The sequence below is a fragment of the Leucoraja erinacea genome, chromosome 1, assembly GCF_028641065.1.
Source record: "Leucoraja erinacea ecotype New England chromosome 1, Leri_hhj_1, whole genome shotgun sequence".
Taxonomy (NCBI): Eukaryota; Metazoa; Chordata; class Chondrichthyes; order Rajiformes; family Rajidae; genus Leucoraja; species Leucoraja erinaceus.
In genome coordinates, this window is record NC_073377.1 from 162,410,822 (window position 1) to 162,431,866 (window position 21,045).

General features: G+C 40.8%; 1 protein-coding gene across 2 annotated transcripts in view; it reads left to right on the top strand.

The window, feature by feature from the left end:
- kiaa1109 (KIAA1109 ortholog) overlaps nt 1-21,045 on the top strand; it is a 298,241-nt gene that overhangs the window by 246,960 nt on the left and 30,236 nt on the right. For both annotated transcript variants that reach the window (XM_055647191.1, XM_055647198.1), the window contains 9 exons: nt 1,412-1,601; nt 2,274-2,435; nt 4,002-4,141; nt 7,325-7,529; nt 9,676-9,879; nt 10,492-10,671; nt 10,761-10,898; nt 14,214-14,465; nt 19,234-19,387. In XM_055647191.1, the coding sequence (XP_055503166.1) occupies nt 1,412-1,601; nt 2,274-2,435; nt 4,002-4,141; nt 7,325-7,529; nt 9,676-9,879; nt 10,492-10,671; nt 10,761-10,898; nt 14,214-14,465; nt 19,234-19,387 (1,625 nt within the window). The remainder of the gene's footprint in view (nt 1-1,411; nt 1,602-2,273; nt 2,436-4,001; nt 4,142-7,324; nt 7,530-9,675; nt 9,880-10,491; nt 10,672-10,760; nt 10,899-14,213; nt 14,466-19,233; nt 19,388-21,045) is intronic.

Here is a 21,045-nt window from a genome sequence, read left to right on the forward strand (position 1 = left end):
TCTGGCCACTAATACATCAGGAAGATTGTTTGTGTCCTCCTTAGTGAAGACGGATCCAAAGTACCTGTTCAACTCATCTGCCATTTCCTTGTTCCCCATAATAAATTCACCTTTTTCAGTCTTCAAGGGTCCAACTTTGGTCTTAACTATTTTTTTCCTCTTCACATACCTAAATAAGCTTTTACTATCCTCCTTTATATTCTTGGCTAGCTTACCTTCGTAATTCTTCTTTTCTCCCTGTATTGCCTTTTTTGTTATCTTCTGTTGCTCTTTAAACCTTACCAAATCCTCTTGCTTCCTGCTCATCTTTGCTACGTTGTACTTCTCTTTTATTTTTCTACTGTCCCTGACTTCCCTTGTCAGACACGGTAGCCTCTTACTCCCCTTGGAATCTTTCTTCCTCTTTTGAATGATCTTATTAAAATATTACAAACCTTAATAGAAAGTAATTTAAACACTTTAACCTGGGATTTTTTTTTTTTAAGTATTTGTAACACCATTCAAATGAGTAGATTGGCATCTGTACTTTGGACAGCACTGGTGTAAGTGTGAGACACTGAGTAGAACAACTCCACCTTGTCTGTGATTTGCCATTGCAACCAATGCTCACATCTAACCACCAGGTCACTTAGAACCCTTGCTTTACTGAGCATGCATTCAAAATCCTAGCAAACAGTTGACTATCCATTGTCAATGCATTACCTGGAATGTGAATAACATTCAGCAAAAAGGCGTATAGATGGACAACTCAGAAGAATATCCAGAACTTCCAACATTTAAAAAACTTTGAAAACAGTTGTATTTTGTTATTATAATCCGAGATTTTCTTTCTAATAGATCGGAATCAGAGGATATTTTCTGATATCTTCAGAATCAGAAGATTGCTGATATCTTCTGCAATGTCTTGATTAAACCCTGAATTTGTAATGACATTTCTTACTCTCGGTTGGTCAGGAGTGCAGTGGCATAATTCCCCCCCTTTCAATGGCCAGATCTCTGAAGAAAGTAAATAAATCTGTCGTTCTATTCTTACAGGAAATATACATGTCCAAAACAATTAGAATTAGCTATAGACTATCAATGGCCCAGAGTTTCCTGCCAGTGAAGAACTGCCCATACTCGCTACTGACCTCATCACACAGTGCGATAGTTGTAAACTTAGCTTCTATCTGTCAACTTCCTGAACAGAGTGTTTCTGATCCTCAGAGAACAGTGGCTGGATCTTGCATGCATGAATCTCATCTCTTGAGGGACTAATCATGAACACAAAACAGCTTGGGCAACTTTTGACATGCCAGTTGACTTTGAAACATACCATTAACTTTGTTTCTCAATGCCATTTTTGAGTGCAAAATGTTGTAATAGTTCCAAGTTGAGTCAAATATTTCTGACAGCGACAATCTTTCAACAGCTGCATTACAATTCCAAAACACTGAAGACCGATTCTCCAAACGCTTCCAGAGGATCGTCTTTGCCAAGAACTCTCTCTAAAGAATCAAAACTATATGGAATGAAAGATACAAGCCTTCCTTCTCAACCCACGACCACCAGCACCAAGCCCACTTTATTGCTTCCTCCCCAACTTCCCCCTATATCATCAGGTATTTAATTTATAAAGTCGTATCCCTCTATAAACGCAACTTTATGGGCTTTTGTACCTCTGTGTTTTAGGCTGTATTTTGCCGTGAATTGCATTTAAAGAGAAGTAATATTTAGCTTTGGGAGAAAAGATAATTAAGAATATATCCAAAGACAAAAATGTGCAAGAAGCATGTCATTAGAGTAAGAAAGAATATGGCATTCCTAATCTCTAATGACGATTAACATATAATAAATTTAAAATGGTGCTCGTTGGGGACTTTTACAAATTTACAAATATTTCCGTTTCGACATAGAGGGTTGTTATAAATGTAATTCTGGCTAGTCCAAGTTTTCCTTTTCTTGTTTTATGTTGTATTATACAAGATAATCTTTACTGGAACACATTCTCCAAAATATTGTGGGTGCTGCAGTTTGTCAGGCCCACAGGATAGTCAGTGTAAAGAGTAAAGAACAATATATTTTAAAGTGCTAATAGAAAGAAAACAGTAAATTTTGATCCAATAGCAAATAATACATGAATGTGGATCTTGAATATAAATTCAATATGCTTCATACCAGTGGCTTTCAATTTATTTTATTATTACCAGAATTGTAGAAAATTATAATAATGTTGTATATAAAGAAATCATATTTCACTTCATGTTAACAAAATCATTATATTTTCCTTGCAGCCAAAGGGAAAGGGACAGGGAGTGTGAAAACAGCAAAACTTTATGCTTGGGTTGCTTTGCAATCTCTTCCTGAAGAAATGGTCATTAGTCCTTGTCTGCTGGACTTCCTAGAAAAAGCTCTGGAAACAATTCCAATCACTCCAATTGAAAGAAATTACACAGGTATCTCAAAATAAAATGTCTTCGATTGATCTAAATGTGCTAATCATAGATAACAATCTACTGATGACTAACCACCTTATTTTATGCCTTCTGGACCTACCCATTAAGATATATTTCAAAGGTACACAAAAAAATGCTGGAGAAACTCAGCGGATGCAGCAGCATCTATGGAGCGAAGGAAATGGGCAACATTTCGGGCCGAAATGTTGCCCATTTCCTTCGCTCCATAGATGCTGCTGCACCCGCTGAGTTTCTCCAGCATTTTTTTGTGTACCTTCGATTTTCCAGCATCTGCAGTTCCTTCTTAAACAAGATATATTTCAAGGTGAGTTTATTGTCACATGTACCAGTTAGGGTACAGTGAAATTGGAGTTACCATACAACCATACTAAGTGAAAAGTAACAAGACACACAACCACATAAAAGTTAACATAAACATCCACCACAGTGAAATCCACATTCCTCACTGTGATGGAAGGCAATAAAGTTCAATCTTCTTCCTCTTTGTTCTCCCATGGTCGGGCAATCAAACCATCCGCAGTCGGGGCAATCAAAGCCCCCGTATCCGACGATCGAAGTCCTCGTTGAGGTGATCGAAACTCCCACGTCGGGGCGGTTTAAACTCTCTCCCTGGCATGGAGCTCCCGAGTCGGCCTCTTCTTACCAGAGGTCACAGGCTTCACGATGTTAAAGTGTCCAGGCCCCGTGGTTGGAACTTTGATCCCGGCAAAGGGATCGCAAGCTCCGCAATGTCAAAGTCCCGCAGACTCCTGCGTCTTGGAGCGCCCGCCGGTTTTCAGGAAAGAACGGCAACTCCACGATGTTGGACCGCAGTGGGGCGGAGATACGATACGGGGAAAAAATTGCATCTCCGTCGAGGTACGAGATTGAAAAAAAGTTTCCCCCAACCCCCCACATAAAGCAAACCAAGCAACACTAAAACATACTTTTTTCACTTACTGAAAATAACAAAAAGAAGAAAGGACAGACTGCTGGTGGCGCCACCTGGTAGTGATGTCGTGTTTCAATATACCACATTCAATCCTTTTTTATTTTTCAAATCTCAGACATATTCTTGATCTTCAATTTCACCACTTCTGTACCATCCTCCTTCCATCATCACCTTATTTTTGGGCCTGAAATTCTGCGGTCAAGAAAATGATATTCAAGGTGTAACATTTTAATCTTCTTCTTGTGAATGAAACATAAACCAAAGGAATAGTTAGATTCCAAGCCGGGTGTGTAGCAGCCAGGTTGTTGTCTCTGGGTCAATGTCTGCCAGGCCCTGAGCTCCATTTGGTGGGTGGTAGAGCGGGTACCCAGAGATGACATGTTTGGCTGTCTGTTGTTCTTGAATGTTGAGGCATAACACAAAACCTTTTTTGTTTTTAAATAATTTTTCACTAATTTAAGCAATGCAAACAAAAGCTTTGATATTACGTTAAATATTTTGGAAAACTACTGACTAAATTTTAAGTTTTTAATCTGATACATCTTCAATTCAATACATTAAATTGTTCTAAGTCAGTTTTGAAATAAAAAAAATACTGATATCTGGCTTAACAGCTCTCAGCTCCCAGGATGAGGATGTGGGACAGTTTGAAGTTCAAGATGCTTTGGAAGAATCAACAATATCTCTAGTGTCCTCATCCACATCGGCCTATTCCTCATTTCCAGTAGATGTTGTGGTTTATATAAGGGTACAGGTAAGAATATATATATTTCCTGTAACATTTTATGCGTGCATAGAATATTGGAAAGACCAGGATTTCCTGTTCCTAATTGTATTTAATAAAGTGGCTTTGATTATGCTACCATAAACCAGTTACTACATCACACAAAAAAATGACATCAAGTGCTTGAGTAACTCAGCAGGTCAGGGCAACATCTACGGTAAATATGGATAGGGGACATTTCCGACCAGGACTCTTCTTCAGATTAATTGTGGTGGTGGGCGGGAGGGGCAGAGAGTAAGCTGAAAAAGATGTATGGGCAGGACAACGCCAGGCAAATGATAGGCGCATATAGATGTGGGGGGAATTTGATCGGCAGATAGTTGGACAAGAAAAGATTAAAAAGTGTGAGATAAGGATAGAAAAAGTGTAAATTCAGAAGCCTGGAGAAGGAATACAGGTGGAAGGGGATGGCAAGAGGGGGGAAGGAGAGAAATGGAGGTGCAAATCCCGATGGGACACAGGGAAGAGAGTTTGTATGATGTCGTAACTCCTATATTGCTATTAGGTATAGAATGCTAGACCTTTGACTTGATGGTGATGATAAAAGAATAGTAATATATTTTGTACATTTGGGTAATATGCATCTTAAAGAAGTATATAATGTCTATAATATGTTTGTTAACCTCGTCCATTCAGATGGCAGAGTTTTGTTTGATAGGTGCTGTCAACGATGCAGATGACTGCATTATGTCTTGTAGACGATACACATATTGCAGCAAAACAATGCAGGAGTTTCTGGTCAGTGCCAATCCCCAATCCAAAATGTTTCTTCGGTTGAGGATAGAAAGAGGAGCAGAGTAAGAATGTTTCTGTTGGAAAGTGGTCGCATGTGTGTGCTGTGTGACAAAAATGTTACTAATTTGTCAGCTGAGTTTGAATGCTTTGGCACATTCAAGAATATGAGAAGTGTCTTTGTCGGTACATATTTGTGTAATAATACTTAAAAAAATATTCTAACATGAATTAAATTTGGTAAATAATAGTTCTGTGAACTATAATGAAAACTCTTCCACCACTCCCTTCATGCCCCTTCTTGCCTTTTGTGCCCAGATATTTATCTATCTCCTTTTTCAGTGACTTGGCTTCCATAAGTGGTTCCTCTAGTGATTTCCACAGGTTCACCATTGTGTCAATGAACAAAATTCTCCTTTTCAAAGTTATAAATGTTCTCTCCCATATCCTGAAATTATAATTCCTCATTCTAGGCTCCTTAGACAAGAGAAATATTCTCCCAGTGTCCAAATTGCTAAGCCTGTAAGAAATGTTTAAATTGGATCCCCTTTCATTCTTCTGAAATCTTGTGAATACAAATCATCCTTTTTTTGTCCAAATCTTTCCTCACACAACAGTCCTGCCATCTGAAGAATCAATCTAGTGAACCTTCATTGCACTTCCTCCAGGCAAATGTGTCCTTTCTTAGCTAAGGCAACCAAAATAGACCACCAGAGAAGTGGTCTCAAGGGGCTCTGTGTAATTGTAACAAGATATCCTCGAGCTTATACTGAATTATTCTTGCTAAGAAGGATAATATATAATTTACCTTCTTATTGGTGAGCAAGAACACGCAACCCTCTTTGTATATCACCACTGCTCATTCTAACACTATTTAAATAATAAGGCACCTCTCTGTTTTACCTGTGGGTGGTGGATAACTTCACAATTCTCCATGATACAATGCCTGTCATGTATTTTGCTAACTTGCTCAATCTATCTAGATTGTTTCACAGCCGCTTTGTATCCTCATATTTCATAATCTTATGCAATTTACTGTTATGAACACATGTTGAAATATTAATTGTTTTCCTGAATCCAAATTATTGATATATGTTGGAAAAGGCTGGGATCCAAGCACTGGTTCATCCCTGAGCTGCTGGGCCCATTGTTTGTGGTTTACATCAACGATTTAGATGAGAAAGTACAAGGAAGGATTAATACTTTTGCAGATGACACTAAAGTGGGTGGAAAATGGCTATCAGATTACAGCAGAATCTTGGTCAGTTGGGCAAGTGGGCAGAGGAATGGTTAACAGCGATAATGCAGATAAGTGTGAGCTAATGCATTTTGAGAGGTCAAACCAGAGGGCCTTCACTGTGAATGGAAGGGCACTGGGGAGTGTTGTGGGTCAGTAGTGCAGGTGCATACTTCCTTGAAAGTGGCGTCACATATAGATAGGGTGATCAAGAATCCTTACGGCACTCTGGCCTTCATCAGTCAGGGTATTGAGTATAGAAGTTGGGATGTTATGCTACGGTTGTACAAGACATTGGTGAGGCTATATTTGGAGTATTGTGTTCAATTTTGGTCAATGCAGAGAAGATTTTCGAACATATTGCCAGGACTTGAACACCTGGGTTACAGGGTGTGGTTGGGCAGGCCAAGACTTTACTCCTTTGAGCCCAGGAGGATGAGGGGTGATCTTATAAAGGTACATAAGATGATAACGGGAAAAGTCAGACTTCAGGGGCATCAGGAACTAGAAGGTGTAGATTTAAGGTGAGAGAGGAATCTGAAGGGCACCTTTTTCATGCAGAGGGTGATAGGTATATGGAATAAACTGCCTGAGGAGGTAATTGAGGCAGACACTATCACAGCATTTTAAAGATATTTGGACAGGAACAAGGGCAGATAAGCTTTAGTGGGATTTGGCTAAATGTGGGCAGTTGGGAATAGTGTAGATGGAGCAGTTTGATCGGCACGGACAAGAGGCCAAAGGGCCTATTTCTGTGCTGTATCTCCAAATTGAATACTGCTATGTCTGACACAACAGATTAGAGAAAGGTGGTCACATAACACCCTTGACTTGCAGTATGGCTGCATCTGGTGCCAAATGGCAAATATGTCATGCATTTGCAATGTTTAGTTTTGATGAGTAATTTAATCGTTTTGTTTTGGAGTTTGTTATTAGGTTTTACCTCTTCAGTCATGCTTTTTATTTCCTCTGTAATCATTATCTCTCCATGAATGAACTAATTTTGCAATAGTATATTTAACGTCAAGTATATACTTCAATTTCTGAACGAACTGAAAGTAGCATTATTTGAACTTTACCAGCAAATCAGCACTTAGCATGCTGATTTGTAATTGCACAATGGATCCAATGTATTTTAGTATTGATTTGCAAACCTTTGAAAACTTTCTATGTGTATTCTGCAGCCATCACAGATCAAGTTCAGCTGTTTACCTGTATCAAGAGTTGAATGTATGTTGAAGCTGCCTTCGCTGGACTTGGTGTTCTCATCTAATAGAAGTGAACTGGAAAGCTTGGGTTTCTCACATGCATTCGATGGAACTCAAGTATCTGCTAGTGCCACTACATTGCTTGCTCATACTGTATTAAAAGCTGCTGCCAGTAAATCAGGTATGTGGGTAATGTAGTCTAGTCTAATTTAGCTTAGAGATACAGTAAGGGAACAAGCCCTTCAACCCATCGAGTCCATGCCGACTAGCGATCCCCGCACAGTAACACTATCCTACACGCACTAGGAACAACTTTACCAAGCTAATTAACCTACAAACCTGTATGTCTTTGGACTCCCAGAGAAAACCCACGCAGGTCACGTGGAGAACATACAAATTGTGTACAGACACCACCCGTAGTCAGGATCTAACCCAGGTATCTGGAGCTGTAATGCTGCAATTCTACCGCTGCGATACCGTGCCGTCCGAGAACGTTTATTCCTCACAATGGGAAAACTATTTATACAGTATAGCAAACAAAGACTATTTACTTCTGAAGAAGATATAGCATGATTTCAAGTGCCTGGCACTACTGAATTAATTTTTAACCGTTCAACTGATTTAATGGCACTAAATTTGCAGTATGAAATAAGAGTGTGTACATGCATGTGCATCTAATGTTATTGCCAGCCATACCTTGCACCTCCACAGAGTGTACGTTGGTTTAGCTAATATATTCTGTGCAAATCACTGAATTTCCAAGAACTCGAGTTATTATAAACCATTCTCACTGAGAAGTAATAAATTATAGTAAAGTTATAATTTGTAATATAAATTTTAATTGTTAATTATAGGTAACCATAATTACAATTAAACTACATATTTGACTTAAAAAATGTAATATACTTTTAGTAAGAGTTATAATATATTTCATGATCTTTATTCTGTAAAAATATTTAAAGCATTAGAATAAAGTTATGATCATAGAATATAGAACAGTTTGCACAGGAACGCGATGTCTGTCCACAGATTGATCCTGACAACGGGTGTTGTCTGTACAGAATTTGTATGTTCTCCCCGTGACCCGCGTGGGTTTTCTCTGGGAGTCCAAAGACATACAGGTTTGTAGGTTAAGTGGCTTGGTAAAATTGTTCCTAGTTTGCCGCATGCTAAATAAGCCTTTGAGGTAAGACACAAAATGCTGGAGTAACTCAGCAGGTCAGGTAGCATCCGAGCAAAACATGAATAGGTGACGTTTCAGTACGAGACCCTTCTTCAGACAGGAGAAGAGTCTCAACCTGAAATGTCACCTATTCATATTCTCCAGGGATGTTGCCTGACCCTCTGAGTTACTCCTGCATTTTATGTCTTTCCAAAGACAACCAGCATCTGCAGTTCCTTGCTTCTACAATCCTTTGAGGTAATGTCTGACTGCAACTCATGTTATAGAGTCATACATTGTGGAAACAGGCCCTTCAGCCCAACTTGCACACACCGACCAACATATCCCATTTGCACTAGTCCCACTTGGCTTCGTTTGGCCCATATCCCTCTAAACCTGTCCTATCCATGAACCTGTCTAAATGTTTCTTAAACGCAATAGTCCGGCCTCAACCACCTCCCCCAACTACTCATTCCATACACCCACCACCCTGGGTGTATGGAATGTGTAAAAAAAGTTACCCTTCAGGTTCCAATTAAATCTTTCCCTCCCTCAATTTAAACCTATGACTTCTGGTTTTTTGATTCCCCGACTCTGGGCATGAGACTCTGTCGTCTACCCGATATATTCCTGTCATGATTTTGTACACCTCTATAAGATCACCCCTCATCATCCTGTGCTCCAAGGAATAGAGTCCTAGCATGTTTACCCTCTCAGGTCCTGGCAACACCCTTGTAAATCTTCACTGCACCCTTTCCAGCTTGACAACATCTTACCTATAACAAGGTGTCCAGAACTGAATACAATACTCCAAATGTTGGGAAATGCACTCTACTCTATATTGAGAAAGATTAAATCCATGTTACAGAGACTGCTGAATCTTTGTGGATACCCTTTCCTTCAAAATTAACACAAGTCCCACCACTTTGCCACTGAACACCAAATTCCATGCAAAAAAACAGACTAGACATATGCAAATTTTTAAATGATTAGAGGAAGTGACCTTCATTTAAAGATTTTAAACGAATCCAAACCTTTTAAAGATAATCTACAGAATGAATCTATCATTATAAAGTGATATTTTGTGCTGTCCAGATGTATGATACATATGTTTATGATCTGGTCAATTAATCTCTTGTGTTCATCAACGAACATCTCTTTGAAGGTACATCTTCTGGATTTGGAAGCCCACTTGGAAGAAGCCGACACAGCAGTAGTCAATCTGATCTTTCTTACTCCAGCACCACGGCATCAGGGCTGAGCTTTACAGCTTGTATGTCGGATTTCTCTCTGTACGTTTTTCATCCATATGGAACTGGGAAGCAGAAAACAACAGTTACTGGCCTGACTCCTGGCACAAGCGCAGCTGGTAAATAGGCCCAACAAAGTGTTTTTATACTTTTGTGTTATTTTTAATGCTTCTGGAAAATGTTCTGTGGAATTACACTAATTTTGACATATTTATTCAAATTTAAACCCAAAACCTTTGTAAAAATATTCTGTATGGTTAAATTATTTACAACATTTGGAAAGATACAGTTCATTCAGATTCTTAATAAGATAATACATAGTTGTGCATATATAAGCTTGTATATATATCAGTGTAAGCATTTCACAAATATTTCTCTGCTATTTCTTCATATAACAGAAGAGGCTGAGCTTTGACGTTTTTGGTGTGTTGTGGTATGCAAAGGAAAAGTATAGGATATTTTTTCTCATTAAGTTATCGTAAAATAAGTAAGTTAGCATATATTTGAACCCTATGATGTTGTATTGCTGGAATTCTTAGTTATAGTCCTTAACATGGTAACTCCAGATAATGGCCAAATAATTTTGTCAAGTTTGTAAAGAAGGAATGAAATTCGACGAATACATTTTCAAACTTGGACTTTCGGGTTTTCATTCCACTTTCTGAATAACATGATAACAAGATAACAAGAAAATAAATAAATGTGTTCTTGATCATCTTTTCATACTGCAGGTGCTGTGGATGAGGAAGCCAGCTCTGTCACGGGCCGTAAGGATTCTCTCAGTATTAACCTAGAATTTGTGAAAGTTAGCTTATCCCGGATGAGACGATCAGGAGGGGGTTCATTGTTTGACAACCAAACACCAATCAAAATTAACAGCAAGATGGAAACCACTTTAATTAATATCTCTGGTATAATATTTTTCTTCCTCGATCCTTTCAACAAATTTAATGAGGTATTTGGACGTACTGTGTCCTAACTCTACATTTTTCCCCTTCAGCTGTCTGCGACATAGGATCTGCTTCCTTCAAGTATGATATGCGTAGACTTAGTGAAATTCTAGCCTTTCCAAGAGCCTGGTACAGAAGAAGCATTGCTCGACGACTCTTCCTAGGTGATCAGACAATCAATTTTCCAGGTGAGATAATCCAAAGATTAGAGTAATGAAGATATCATGGAAACAGCCCTTTCCATGCCAACCATCAAGCATCCGCCGAGATTAATCCTACAATGAACCCTACTAATCCATGTTATTCTCCTTGCATTCCATCAACCCCCCCCCCCCCCCCCCCCCAGATTTTATCATTCACTTACACACTGGGTGCAATTTATACTGGCCAATTAACTTTCAACAAGTCACAGAGAGAATGTACAAACTTCACACAGGCAGTAGCAAAGGTCAGGATTGAACCTCCACTGCCAAACCTGTGAGGCAGCACCTCATCTCAGTCTGAAACATCAAATGACATAGGTAGGAAAAGAGATGATGTCCTGCAAAATGAATATATGGAGTAAGGCAAAAAGTTAAGATACGGGACCTTGAGGGTATAATCTTTGTATTATTACCTGTGCCACGTGCTACTGAGGGTGGGGACAGGAAAATATGGCAGATGAAAGTGAGTTGGTTCAGGGGACAGGGATTCAGAATTTTGGACCATTGGGATCTCTTCTGGGGCAGAGGTGACGTGTACGAGAGGGATGGCTGGTACCTCAACGGGAGGTGTTTGCAGAGAGGTTTGCTATTGCTACTCGAGAATGGCAGGTGAGTGGGAACCAGAGCAGCAGGTCAGCAAATGGAAGGGATGATGAAAACGTGGACGTTATTGAAAGTAAATCTTAAAGGAAGGATAGGCAGGGAGAGATTCATGAATATGGGGAGAATGAAGAACGTGTGTTTACTTCAATGCAAGGAGTATTGTGGGTAAAACTGATTAGCTTCGAGCCTGGATCAGCGCTTGGAATTATGATATTGTGCCTACTACAGAAACTTGGTTGTGAGAGGGACAATGCCGGTAGCTCAGTGTTTCAGACGAGAGAAAGGGAGGTAAAAGAGGGGAGGAGTTGCTTTGCTAATCGGGGAGAATATCATAGCAGTACTCAGAGGACATAATGGTGGGTACGTCTACTGAGGCATTATGGGTTGAGCTCAAAATTAAGAAGTGAGAATTTGCTGTTATGTGATTATATTATAGAACATCGCATAACCAGCGGGAGATAGATGATTGGATAGTTAGACAGATTACGGAAGGATGCAAGAACCATAGAATGTTGTAGTGGGTGACATTGATTTCTCCAATATTGACAGGGCAAAAGGATTAGATGGGGGCAGTTACTGGGTGAGTCCACAGATGACATGGGGAAGCTTTTTAAAGGCCAGTTGATTAAAGTGCAGGATCAACATGTTCCCAGTGAGGAGGAGGGATAAGGACGGCGAGGTAAGGGAATTGTGGATAACCAAGGAGATTGTAGACTTGGTCAGAAAGTAAAAGTAAAACCATATGTCAGGTTTAAGAAGGTGGCATCAGATGAGGCTTATGATAAATATAAAGTGAGAAAGAAAGAACTCAAGCGGGCGATTAGAAGAGCCAAAAGGGGAATGTCATTGGAGATGAAAATCCCAAGACTTTTTTTATTTGAATGTTAAAATAAGAGGGTGCCCAGAGAGAAGGGAGGACCACTCACAGATAGAGGAAATCTATGCTCTGAGTCAGTGGATGTAGGTGGGGCACTAAACGAGTATTTTACATCTGTATTCAATGAGAAGAACTTGGAGGGCAGTGAGATCAGCTTGGAGGATACAAATATGCGAGGGAATTATGAAATCGAAAGAGAGGTAGTGCTGAGGTTCTTGAAGACCATTAAGGTGGATAAGATCCCAGGGTCTGATGGGATCTATCACAGGGCAAGAGAGGAGATTGCAGGGTTGAAGAAGATTTTTGTTTCTTCTCTAGCCACAGGCAAGGTCCTGGAGTATTGGAGAGTAGCCAATTGTCCTTTGTTTAAGATGGGAAGTAGAGAGAATCCAGGGATCTGAAGGCCAGCAAGCCTCACGTCAGGGGCAGGGAAACTATTGGAAATAATTCTTCGAGAGAGAGGATTTATTCCTATTTGTAAGAGAATGGGGTGATTAGAGATAGCCAGCATGGCTTTGTAATTGTGTAGGAAGGAAATGCAGATGCTGGTTTAAACCGTAGATAGATACAAAAAGCTGGAGTAACTCAGCGGGCTAGGCAGCATCTCTGGAGAGAAGGAATGGGTGACTTTTCGGGTCGAGACCCTTCTTCAGATTGGTTAGAGATAAGGGAAATGAGAAATATAGACGATGATGTGGAGAGATAAAAAACAAAGAATAAAAGATATGCAAAAAAGTGACGGTGAGAAAGGAAACAGGCTAACAACCCATTGTTAGCTGTTTGTTGGGTGAAAACTAGTGCGACTTTGGTGGGGCAATCTGAAGTGTGAGTAATTAATATTCATTAAGCTGCCAAAGCGAAATATGAGATGCTGTTCCTCCAATTTGCGTTTAGCCTCACTCTGACTATAGAGGAGACCGAGGATGGAAAGGTCTGTGTGAGAATGGAAAGGAGAATTAATGTGTTTAGCAACCAGGAGATCAGGTAGGTTCAGGCGGACTGAGCAAAGGCGGTCGTGTCTTATTAACTTGAGTGAGTTTTTTGAGGAGGTGACGAAAGAGATTTGTCTCTGGTTAAGATTCAGTGTATCACAGGAGAAGAACTGTACACTTTTGTTACGGTAATTACTTTATAATATGTTTTGTTTTATCAGACAGAAATGCATGATGTATATGTGATTCCCTTGTATTTTGGAAGAAATTTGACTTATCATAAATAGAATAATACAACACCAAAACAAACCCTTCAGACCAACAAGTCCATGTTGACCATCGAGCAAACATTTATACTCACGTAATTTTATTCTCCTCAGATTCTACTGTTCACCTATACAAGGGATAACTTATAGTTTGTGGTTAGCCCATCAACCCTAGCATCTTTGGGACATGGTGGGAAACCGGTGCACCTGGAGGAAACCCATGCATGCATGGAGAATATGCTAAATCCATAAAGACAGCAAATCAGGATTAAATCCTATTTACTGGAAGTTGTACTAGCTATGCCACAGTGCACAATAACAATTATCAGTGTTGTGGAAAAAGAGAGGATATTGTGCTTATTTGCGTAGCTTTTTATTTCATGTAGTTGCCACAAATGTGATAAGCCACTGCCGTTCTTTTATGCTGGGATTCCATGGATCTGTGGTTTTATATGCCTGTAAAAGCTGCATTATTTTGATGTCATGAATCAGACTAATAACAACATTTAATCTTGCATTTCATTCTGTTGGAGACTATTTGTTATTCTGTGTGAAAAACTGACTTCTTATCGTTTCTTAATTATTTATTTTTTTACATTATCAAATTTAAAAACAATTGAAGCTTCCGGACCCGTAACTCCGGATTCTTTAGAAAGCCAACATCTTTCTCCTGAATCAACACGCAAGGCTTATTGGCGTACCTGGGATCAAACAACACAGTCTTCTAGCTACCCGCACGTGGCTCAGACAGCAAATGTCTTCAATGATCACGCATCATCTAACAGTACATCACCAGCTGGCATGATGCACAGTGTAAAATCCCCTTCAGTGATCCGATCTCGGACAATCTCCGATTCATCCGCTTCAAGAAGAGGTACAGATATAGATGTGTAGTGATGTTAAGTAAATCCGTGTGCCTATATAATGTGAAATAGTTTTGATAAACATGGTGTATACACAATTAAATCAAATATGAAGATTGTCATTTTAACCAGTCAGTTTGCTTGATTTATTTTTGTCAAGCAAGACACTTTAATTTGTAGCTGTATGTTTCCTGTTTCATAATTGTTGTAATTAGAATTTAGACTCCACCCACTTGATAATAGATTGCTAGATGTGTGTTTCTATTAACTCCTGTCAACTATGGCCCAAAAAACCAGGATGCTATAGCGTCCCAGGTAGCTGTGAAAGCTGCCACGAGATTATGTCAGTGCACAATCTTGTTTAAATGTAGATGTTACTGGCATGTTAGCATTATTGCCCATCCTTAAATGCCTGAGAAAATAATGGTGAACTGTCCACTTGAGTTGTTGTCTCATGTAAAGATACTCTCAGAGTCCTTTTAGGAAGGGGGCAACTGATTTTGTCAGTGAAGGACTGGCGATATACTTCAATATTAGGACGGTTTGTGACTTAGAGTGGAGCTGACCAGGTAATGAGAGTAGAGAGTGACTTCCCGGACTCCATGGTCATTGTTTTGTGGGGATTTTAACAAAGCTAACCTCGGCCGAGAGCTTCCAAAATACAGACATCACATCAAGATGGCGGACAGCGGGGGTGATGCGCCGTTGTGTATGGCCGCTCCTCCTGCTGTCCGTCCTTTCACCCTTATTTATTTTTATTTTTAGTCCTGTTCATATCAGGTGTTTATTGGAGGTCTTATTTTATGTGGTGGGTGGGGGAGGGGAAGGGGGAAATTATTTTTAACCCCAGTCCTACCTGGTCGGAGATGCGGTTTTTCTCCGAACCGCATCTTCGTCCTCTCTGTGCGGCCTAGTCGAACTGGAGCAGCGCTGGAGCGGCGTTTCCTGCGGGGACTGCAGCTTCGACGGCGGTGTAGATGCTGGGACATCTACAAGGAGCGGGCGATGCCTTACCGGGTCGCCTTGCGGTAATCTCCGGGGCACTGTGACCGTTGACGGCACCGCGGAGCCTGGGATCCGAGATCGCCAGTGTCGGGGGTTCGGCCGGCGCGGCCTGTGAACTTTGGTCGTTGCAGTCTTCGGGGGGGAAGCGGCCGCTTCAGTCCTGGCCGCTGATGGATGTTCACCGACGCCGATGATCCAGCTTCACGGCAAGAGGGCCTGAAGACACCGGGCTGGCTGAGGAGGCCAGATATAGGCCCCCCCGACCTCGGGTGGACTATGAGGGGGAGAACTGGATATTTTTGGTGCCTTCCCTCACAGTGAATTCTGCTGTGGGGGGACGTTTCATGTTGATTTCTATAGTGTACTGTTTCTGTGTCTTTTTTCTTTTTCTCTTTTTTCTCTTTTTTTGATTTGTATGGATTTATTGCATTGATCTGTTCAATTAATTTAATCAATCTCTGTAAAGCACTTTGGTTCAAATACTGGTTTTGTTGAAAAGTGCTATATAAATAAATATTATTATTATTATTATTATTACCTGCCCCACTAGAGGGGAGAGAACACTCGATCATTGCTACACTACAATTAAGGACGCCTATCACTCTGTTCACCGTGCAGCTCTGGGACTCTCTGATCATTGTTAAGTTCACCTTATTATGACCTACAGGCAGAAACTAAAATCTACTAAGCCTGTTGCGAGAACAATGCAAAAGTAGACAAGCGAGTCCTGGCTTGACTGCATTGATTGGAATATGTTCAGGGAAGCAACCACCAGCCTTGATGAATATACAGATACCGTGACATCATATGTCAGCTTTTGTGAGGACAGTTGCATTCCCACTAGGACCCGGATCAGGTTGAACAATGACAGGCCTTGGTTTACAGCAGAACTCAAGCAGCTCCGCCAGTCTAAAGATGAAGCCTACAGCAGTGGGGATGCAGACCTCTACAGGCAGGCCAAGTACAAGCTGAGAAGAGGAATCAGAGCTGCCAAGGAAAGATATTCTGAGACGTTGAGGAGCAAGTTCTCAGCTAATGACTCTTCTTCAGTGTGGAAGGGCTTGCAAGAAATCAAGCTCTATGCCAAACAACTGGCACCAGTCTACACAGACATTTTTAATTGGTCCCTGCAAACCTGCATTGTCCCTGCCTGCTTCAAAGTCTCCACTATTGTTCCCGTACCCAAAAAGCCAAGGATTGCTGGTCTTAATGACTACAGGCCTGTCGCACTGACCTCTATAATCATGAAGACCCTTGAAAGACTTGTGCTGGCCCACCTGAAAAATATCACAAACCCCTTGCTGGAAGTTTGTATAGAATGACGCAGTCAACCTAGGCCTGCACTTCATCCTCCAGCACCTAGGCGGAAAGGATTTTGTTTGCGGATTTTAGCTCTGCATTCAACACCATTGTACCAGAGCTACTACACTCCAAACTCTCCCAGTTGACTGTGCCTGAACCCCTCTGTCAATGGATCACCAACTTCCTGACAGGCAGGAAGCAGTATGTGAGGCTGGGAAAGCACATCTCAGACTCGCTGACCCTCAGCATAGGAGTACCGCAAGGCTGCGTACTCTCCCCTCTCCTTTACTCTCTTTACACCAACGACTGCACCTCCACAGACTCCTCTGTCAAGCTTCTCAAGTTTGCAGACGACACAACCCTGAATGGACTGATCCAGGATGGGAAGGAATCTGCCTACAGACAGGAAGTGACACAGCTGACATCCTGGTGCCATCGCAACAACCTGGAGCTCAATGCTCTTAAGACGGTGGAATTAATTGTGGACTTTAGGAAAGCTCCCCCTCCCCTCTCCCCACTCACTATCAACAACATCACAGTCACATCTGTGGAGTAATTTAAGTTCCTTGAACCATCATCTCAAGGGACCTTAAATGGGGGGCCACCATCGACTACATAGTCAAAAAAGCCCAACAGAGGATGTACTTCCTGTGGCAGCTGAGGAAACACAATCTGCCACAGGCAATGATGGTCCAGTTTTATACTGCCATCGTAGAGTCTGTCCTCGCCTTCTCCATCATGGTCTGGGTTGGCTCAGTCACCAAGCATGACATCCGCAGGCTGCAGCACATCGTTCGATCAACTGAGAAGGTTGTTGGCTGCAACCTTCCCCCCCCCATCGACGAACTGTACACTGCAAGGGCCAGGAAACGGGCAGGTAAGATCATCTCTGACCCCTCTCACCTTCGCCACAAACTCTTTGAAGCACTTCCCTCTGGAAGGTGATTCCGGACTGTCTACAGCCAGACATAAAAACAGATTTTTTTCCACAAGTAGCTCTACTCAACAGCCTCCTTTTGCTCTGGTATTTTATTTCATTCTTCACATGTTTAAATTATAATATTTTATTTTTAATAGTCTACTGTATATCGTGTTGTTACATACGAGCAAAGCACCAAGGCAAATTCCTTGTATGTATACATACTTGGCTAATAAAATGTAATCGATTCAATTCCATTCAGCTTGCTGGGAGCGTATTATATCCCTGATATCTGTAAGAAGGAACTGCAGCTGCTGGTTTAAACCAAAGTTATAGACACAAAAAGCTGGAGTAACTCAGCAGGACAGGCAGCTTCTCTAGAGGAAAAGAATGGGTGATGTTTTGTGTCGTCTGAAGAAGGGTCTCGACCCAAAGCATCACGCGTTTGTTCTCTCCAGAGATGCTGCCTGTCCCGCTGAGTTACTTCAGCTTTTTGTATATACCTGATATCCTTGCCCTTCTGATGCGTAGTGGAGATTGTGGATTTAGAAAATACTGTTGAAAAAATCGTGACATGTTGCTACGCTGCACCTTCATATATAGGATATCTACCATCCTTTGTGTTTATATTAGAGGGGTGAATATTTAAGCGGATAGTATGCAAAATGAACTGGTTTGTCCAGAGTTTTTCTGTACCTTTTTGTGTACCTTCGATTTTCCAGCATCTGCAGTTCCTTCTTAAACATCTTACCTTCCACTACCTGCAACCTCCGGCAACCACCTTCAACTAGCATCGCAACCAGCTTCGACTAAAAAATTACCGATTTTTAAAACGGCAACCTATTTTTAGTCGCAGCACGGTTTTGAATTTTTTGAAATAATCGCCAGAACATAGAAGAAGCGGAAACCACTTTCGACCATTAGAGAGACTGACAAAAACCTCCGGGAACCGCACAGAAACCTTGGGTGGGGCACAAAGTCTCCTGAGGTTTCCGTTCAAGTTTCATAAGTGGGACAGGGGCATAAGGATATAAATGACTCACTCCTGTCTTGTTGACGGAACCCCCCATGCAGTGATACAGGCTCTCCATACTTTTCATGCAGCTGACACAGTTTGGAGCTGGGCATTGTATGCAGGCTCCCTGGAACATGTCTTACTGATGTTCCCAGCAAATTCTATAGATACCCATCAGTGCAGCATGCTTTCCTACTGCTGGATAACTCATTCCTCACAAAGTATGGCTGTCCAACTCCAGAATGTTCATTAGCTATGTGAAGAACATGGTGAGCATGCAGGCACTTGTCGGGCATCTACAGTTGCAGAGATCTAGGCAATAAGTGACCAAATATGATAAAAAGAAACATAAGTAGCAATATCACTGGGTGAAATCTAGGCTTGCTTTAATTGTGTAATGAGTTACAATAGAGTAAACAATTAATTATCATTTAATCCATTTATTTTATTTTCATAGAATGTCCTATAACATGAATAATTTGTTCATTGTGCTTCACCCTTCTGATTGAAAGTAATACAGATATTCTGTTGTTGGCAGATTCTATTACCAAACTATCCACAACAGCATTCAATAAGAATGGAAAATTAGCAAACCAGCAAGCTGCACCATGGGAGACACTAGTGGTCTTTGCAATCAATCTGAAGCAGTTAAACGTTCAAATGAATATGAGTAACGTTATGGGAAATACTACGTAAGTAATGTTCTTTAGTCACTCATAGATGTTATGAATACAATTCTTTTTCTGACAACATAGATAACTTAAACCTGTATCTCTCATTTTAGAATTGAATGCATGTGTTAAAATGGTAGAATGTGAACTAAAGTGTTTAAAATTACTGATCCTGCTTTGGATAATTTTAAACTTGAATTTAGTGCAACGATTACAATTTCAAACAGAAGTTTTGTTATAAAACTATTAGAAGATGACACTGCTGGTTATTGCAACGAATAATGCCAATATTGTTGGCTTACTCATCAATGGCAGATTGGATTCTAATGAAAAGACTTTTAAGTTCAGTTTGTCTTGTATATCTAAAAATTCACAATGTAAATTTCCATTGCTGTAAAATTGTTAATGATGCCAGAACTGTGGTCCCATTTCCTGAAAACCTGCATCAACGGTTTCTAATTCCCTGTGTAAATGTTTTCTTCCTGACATAAAACTTGAACATGCCCTCCACATGGCTTAACCAAGTGGCATTATGTCTTCCAAAACCAAAATACTGGAAACCAGAAACAAAATTGAAAATGGACAGTAAATCGAACAGCATCTGTGGAGAGATAAAGCTGCTGGTTGTTCTATTCTATATAATTTTGTCTTGTTTTTCTAGCATATCCAGAATAATTCTTGCCATTTGACAGACCTTTTTTTAATATCTATCTATTACTAAAACTCTCATCTTGTTTCTATATCTGTTGCTATATTTGTTTGCCTGGTTTGTACCTCTATTTGCGCAACAACGGTACACGATAGCGCTACAATTTTTGCACCACCTTACTCACCATTGTCCTGTGATGTCAATTAAACACGTTTCGTTCAGATTGATGGTATATTTTATGTTATTGACATTTTAAACTTCACAAAAACCACTTTTAAAAACCTGTTTCCCACTTGCCCTGCCCGTCAGTAGTGTTCCACCACACAATTACGTCACAATGGGATCCCGAAGTTCATTTAAATTAAAAAAAAAATGTTTAAAAAAAATAAATAATTGCTATATTCATTGGATAGGGGGGTGGTTTCATTTAAAAAAAAATAAACACGATTATCATTGTGGGATGGGGGAGCTGAGGAGTGGGGGTGCAGGGATATAGAGGGGGAGGGGGGGGGAGTGACTGAGAGTAGGGGAAAGGGAGTGGGGGAGGAGGAGAGAGGGAAAGAAGAGGGAGGGTGAAGAAGAGGGGGAGGGTGTGCTGGGGATGAGGGGGAATGGAGGAGGATAGGGGTAGGAAGAGGGAAGGCGAGGCGCAGTTGGGGGAGGGTTGCCATGACCCACGTCACAACGGGGATCTCTGTCGTCACAACATGAACCCGTCAGCCGCGCCAGCGTAGTTGGGGGCTATGGGTGAGTGGTGGAATATTGAGTTGGGGGAACGGGGCCCAATGGGTCCCACTTGGTCTAGTACTCCTTAAAATCACTTGGCCATGCAACTGGTAGATATAAGCCACCAAGAACTGCACAAGAATGTCAGACATTATTATCTTGGTTCACTGAATGTCGAAGAGTATTGTTAATATTCTCAGTGTCTATATAGTTATTTTATAAGAAACCTGTGGTGATGGAGACTTGCATTCTGAACCATGCTATTCATTCCTGTCATTAAAGCTGTTACTTCTGTGGGTATTTA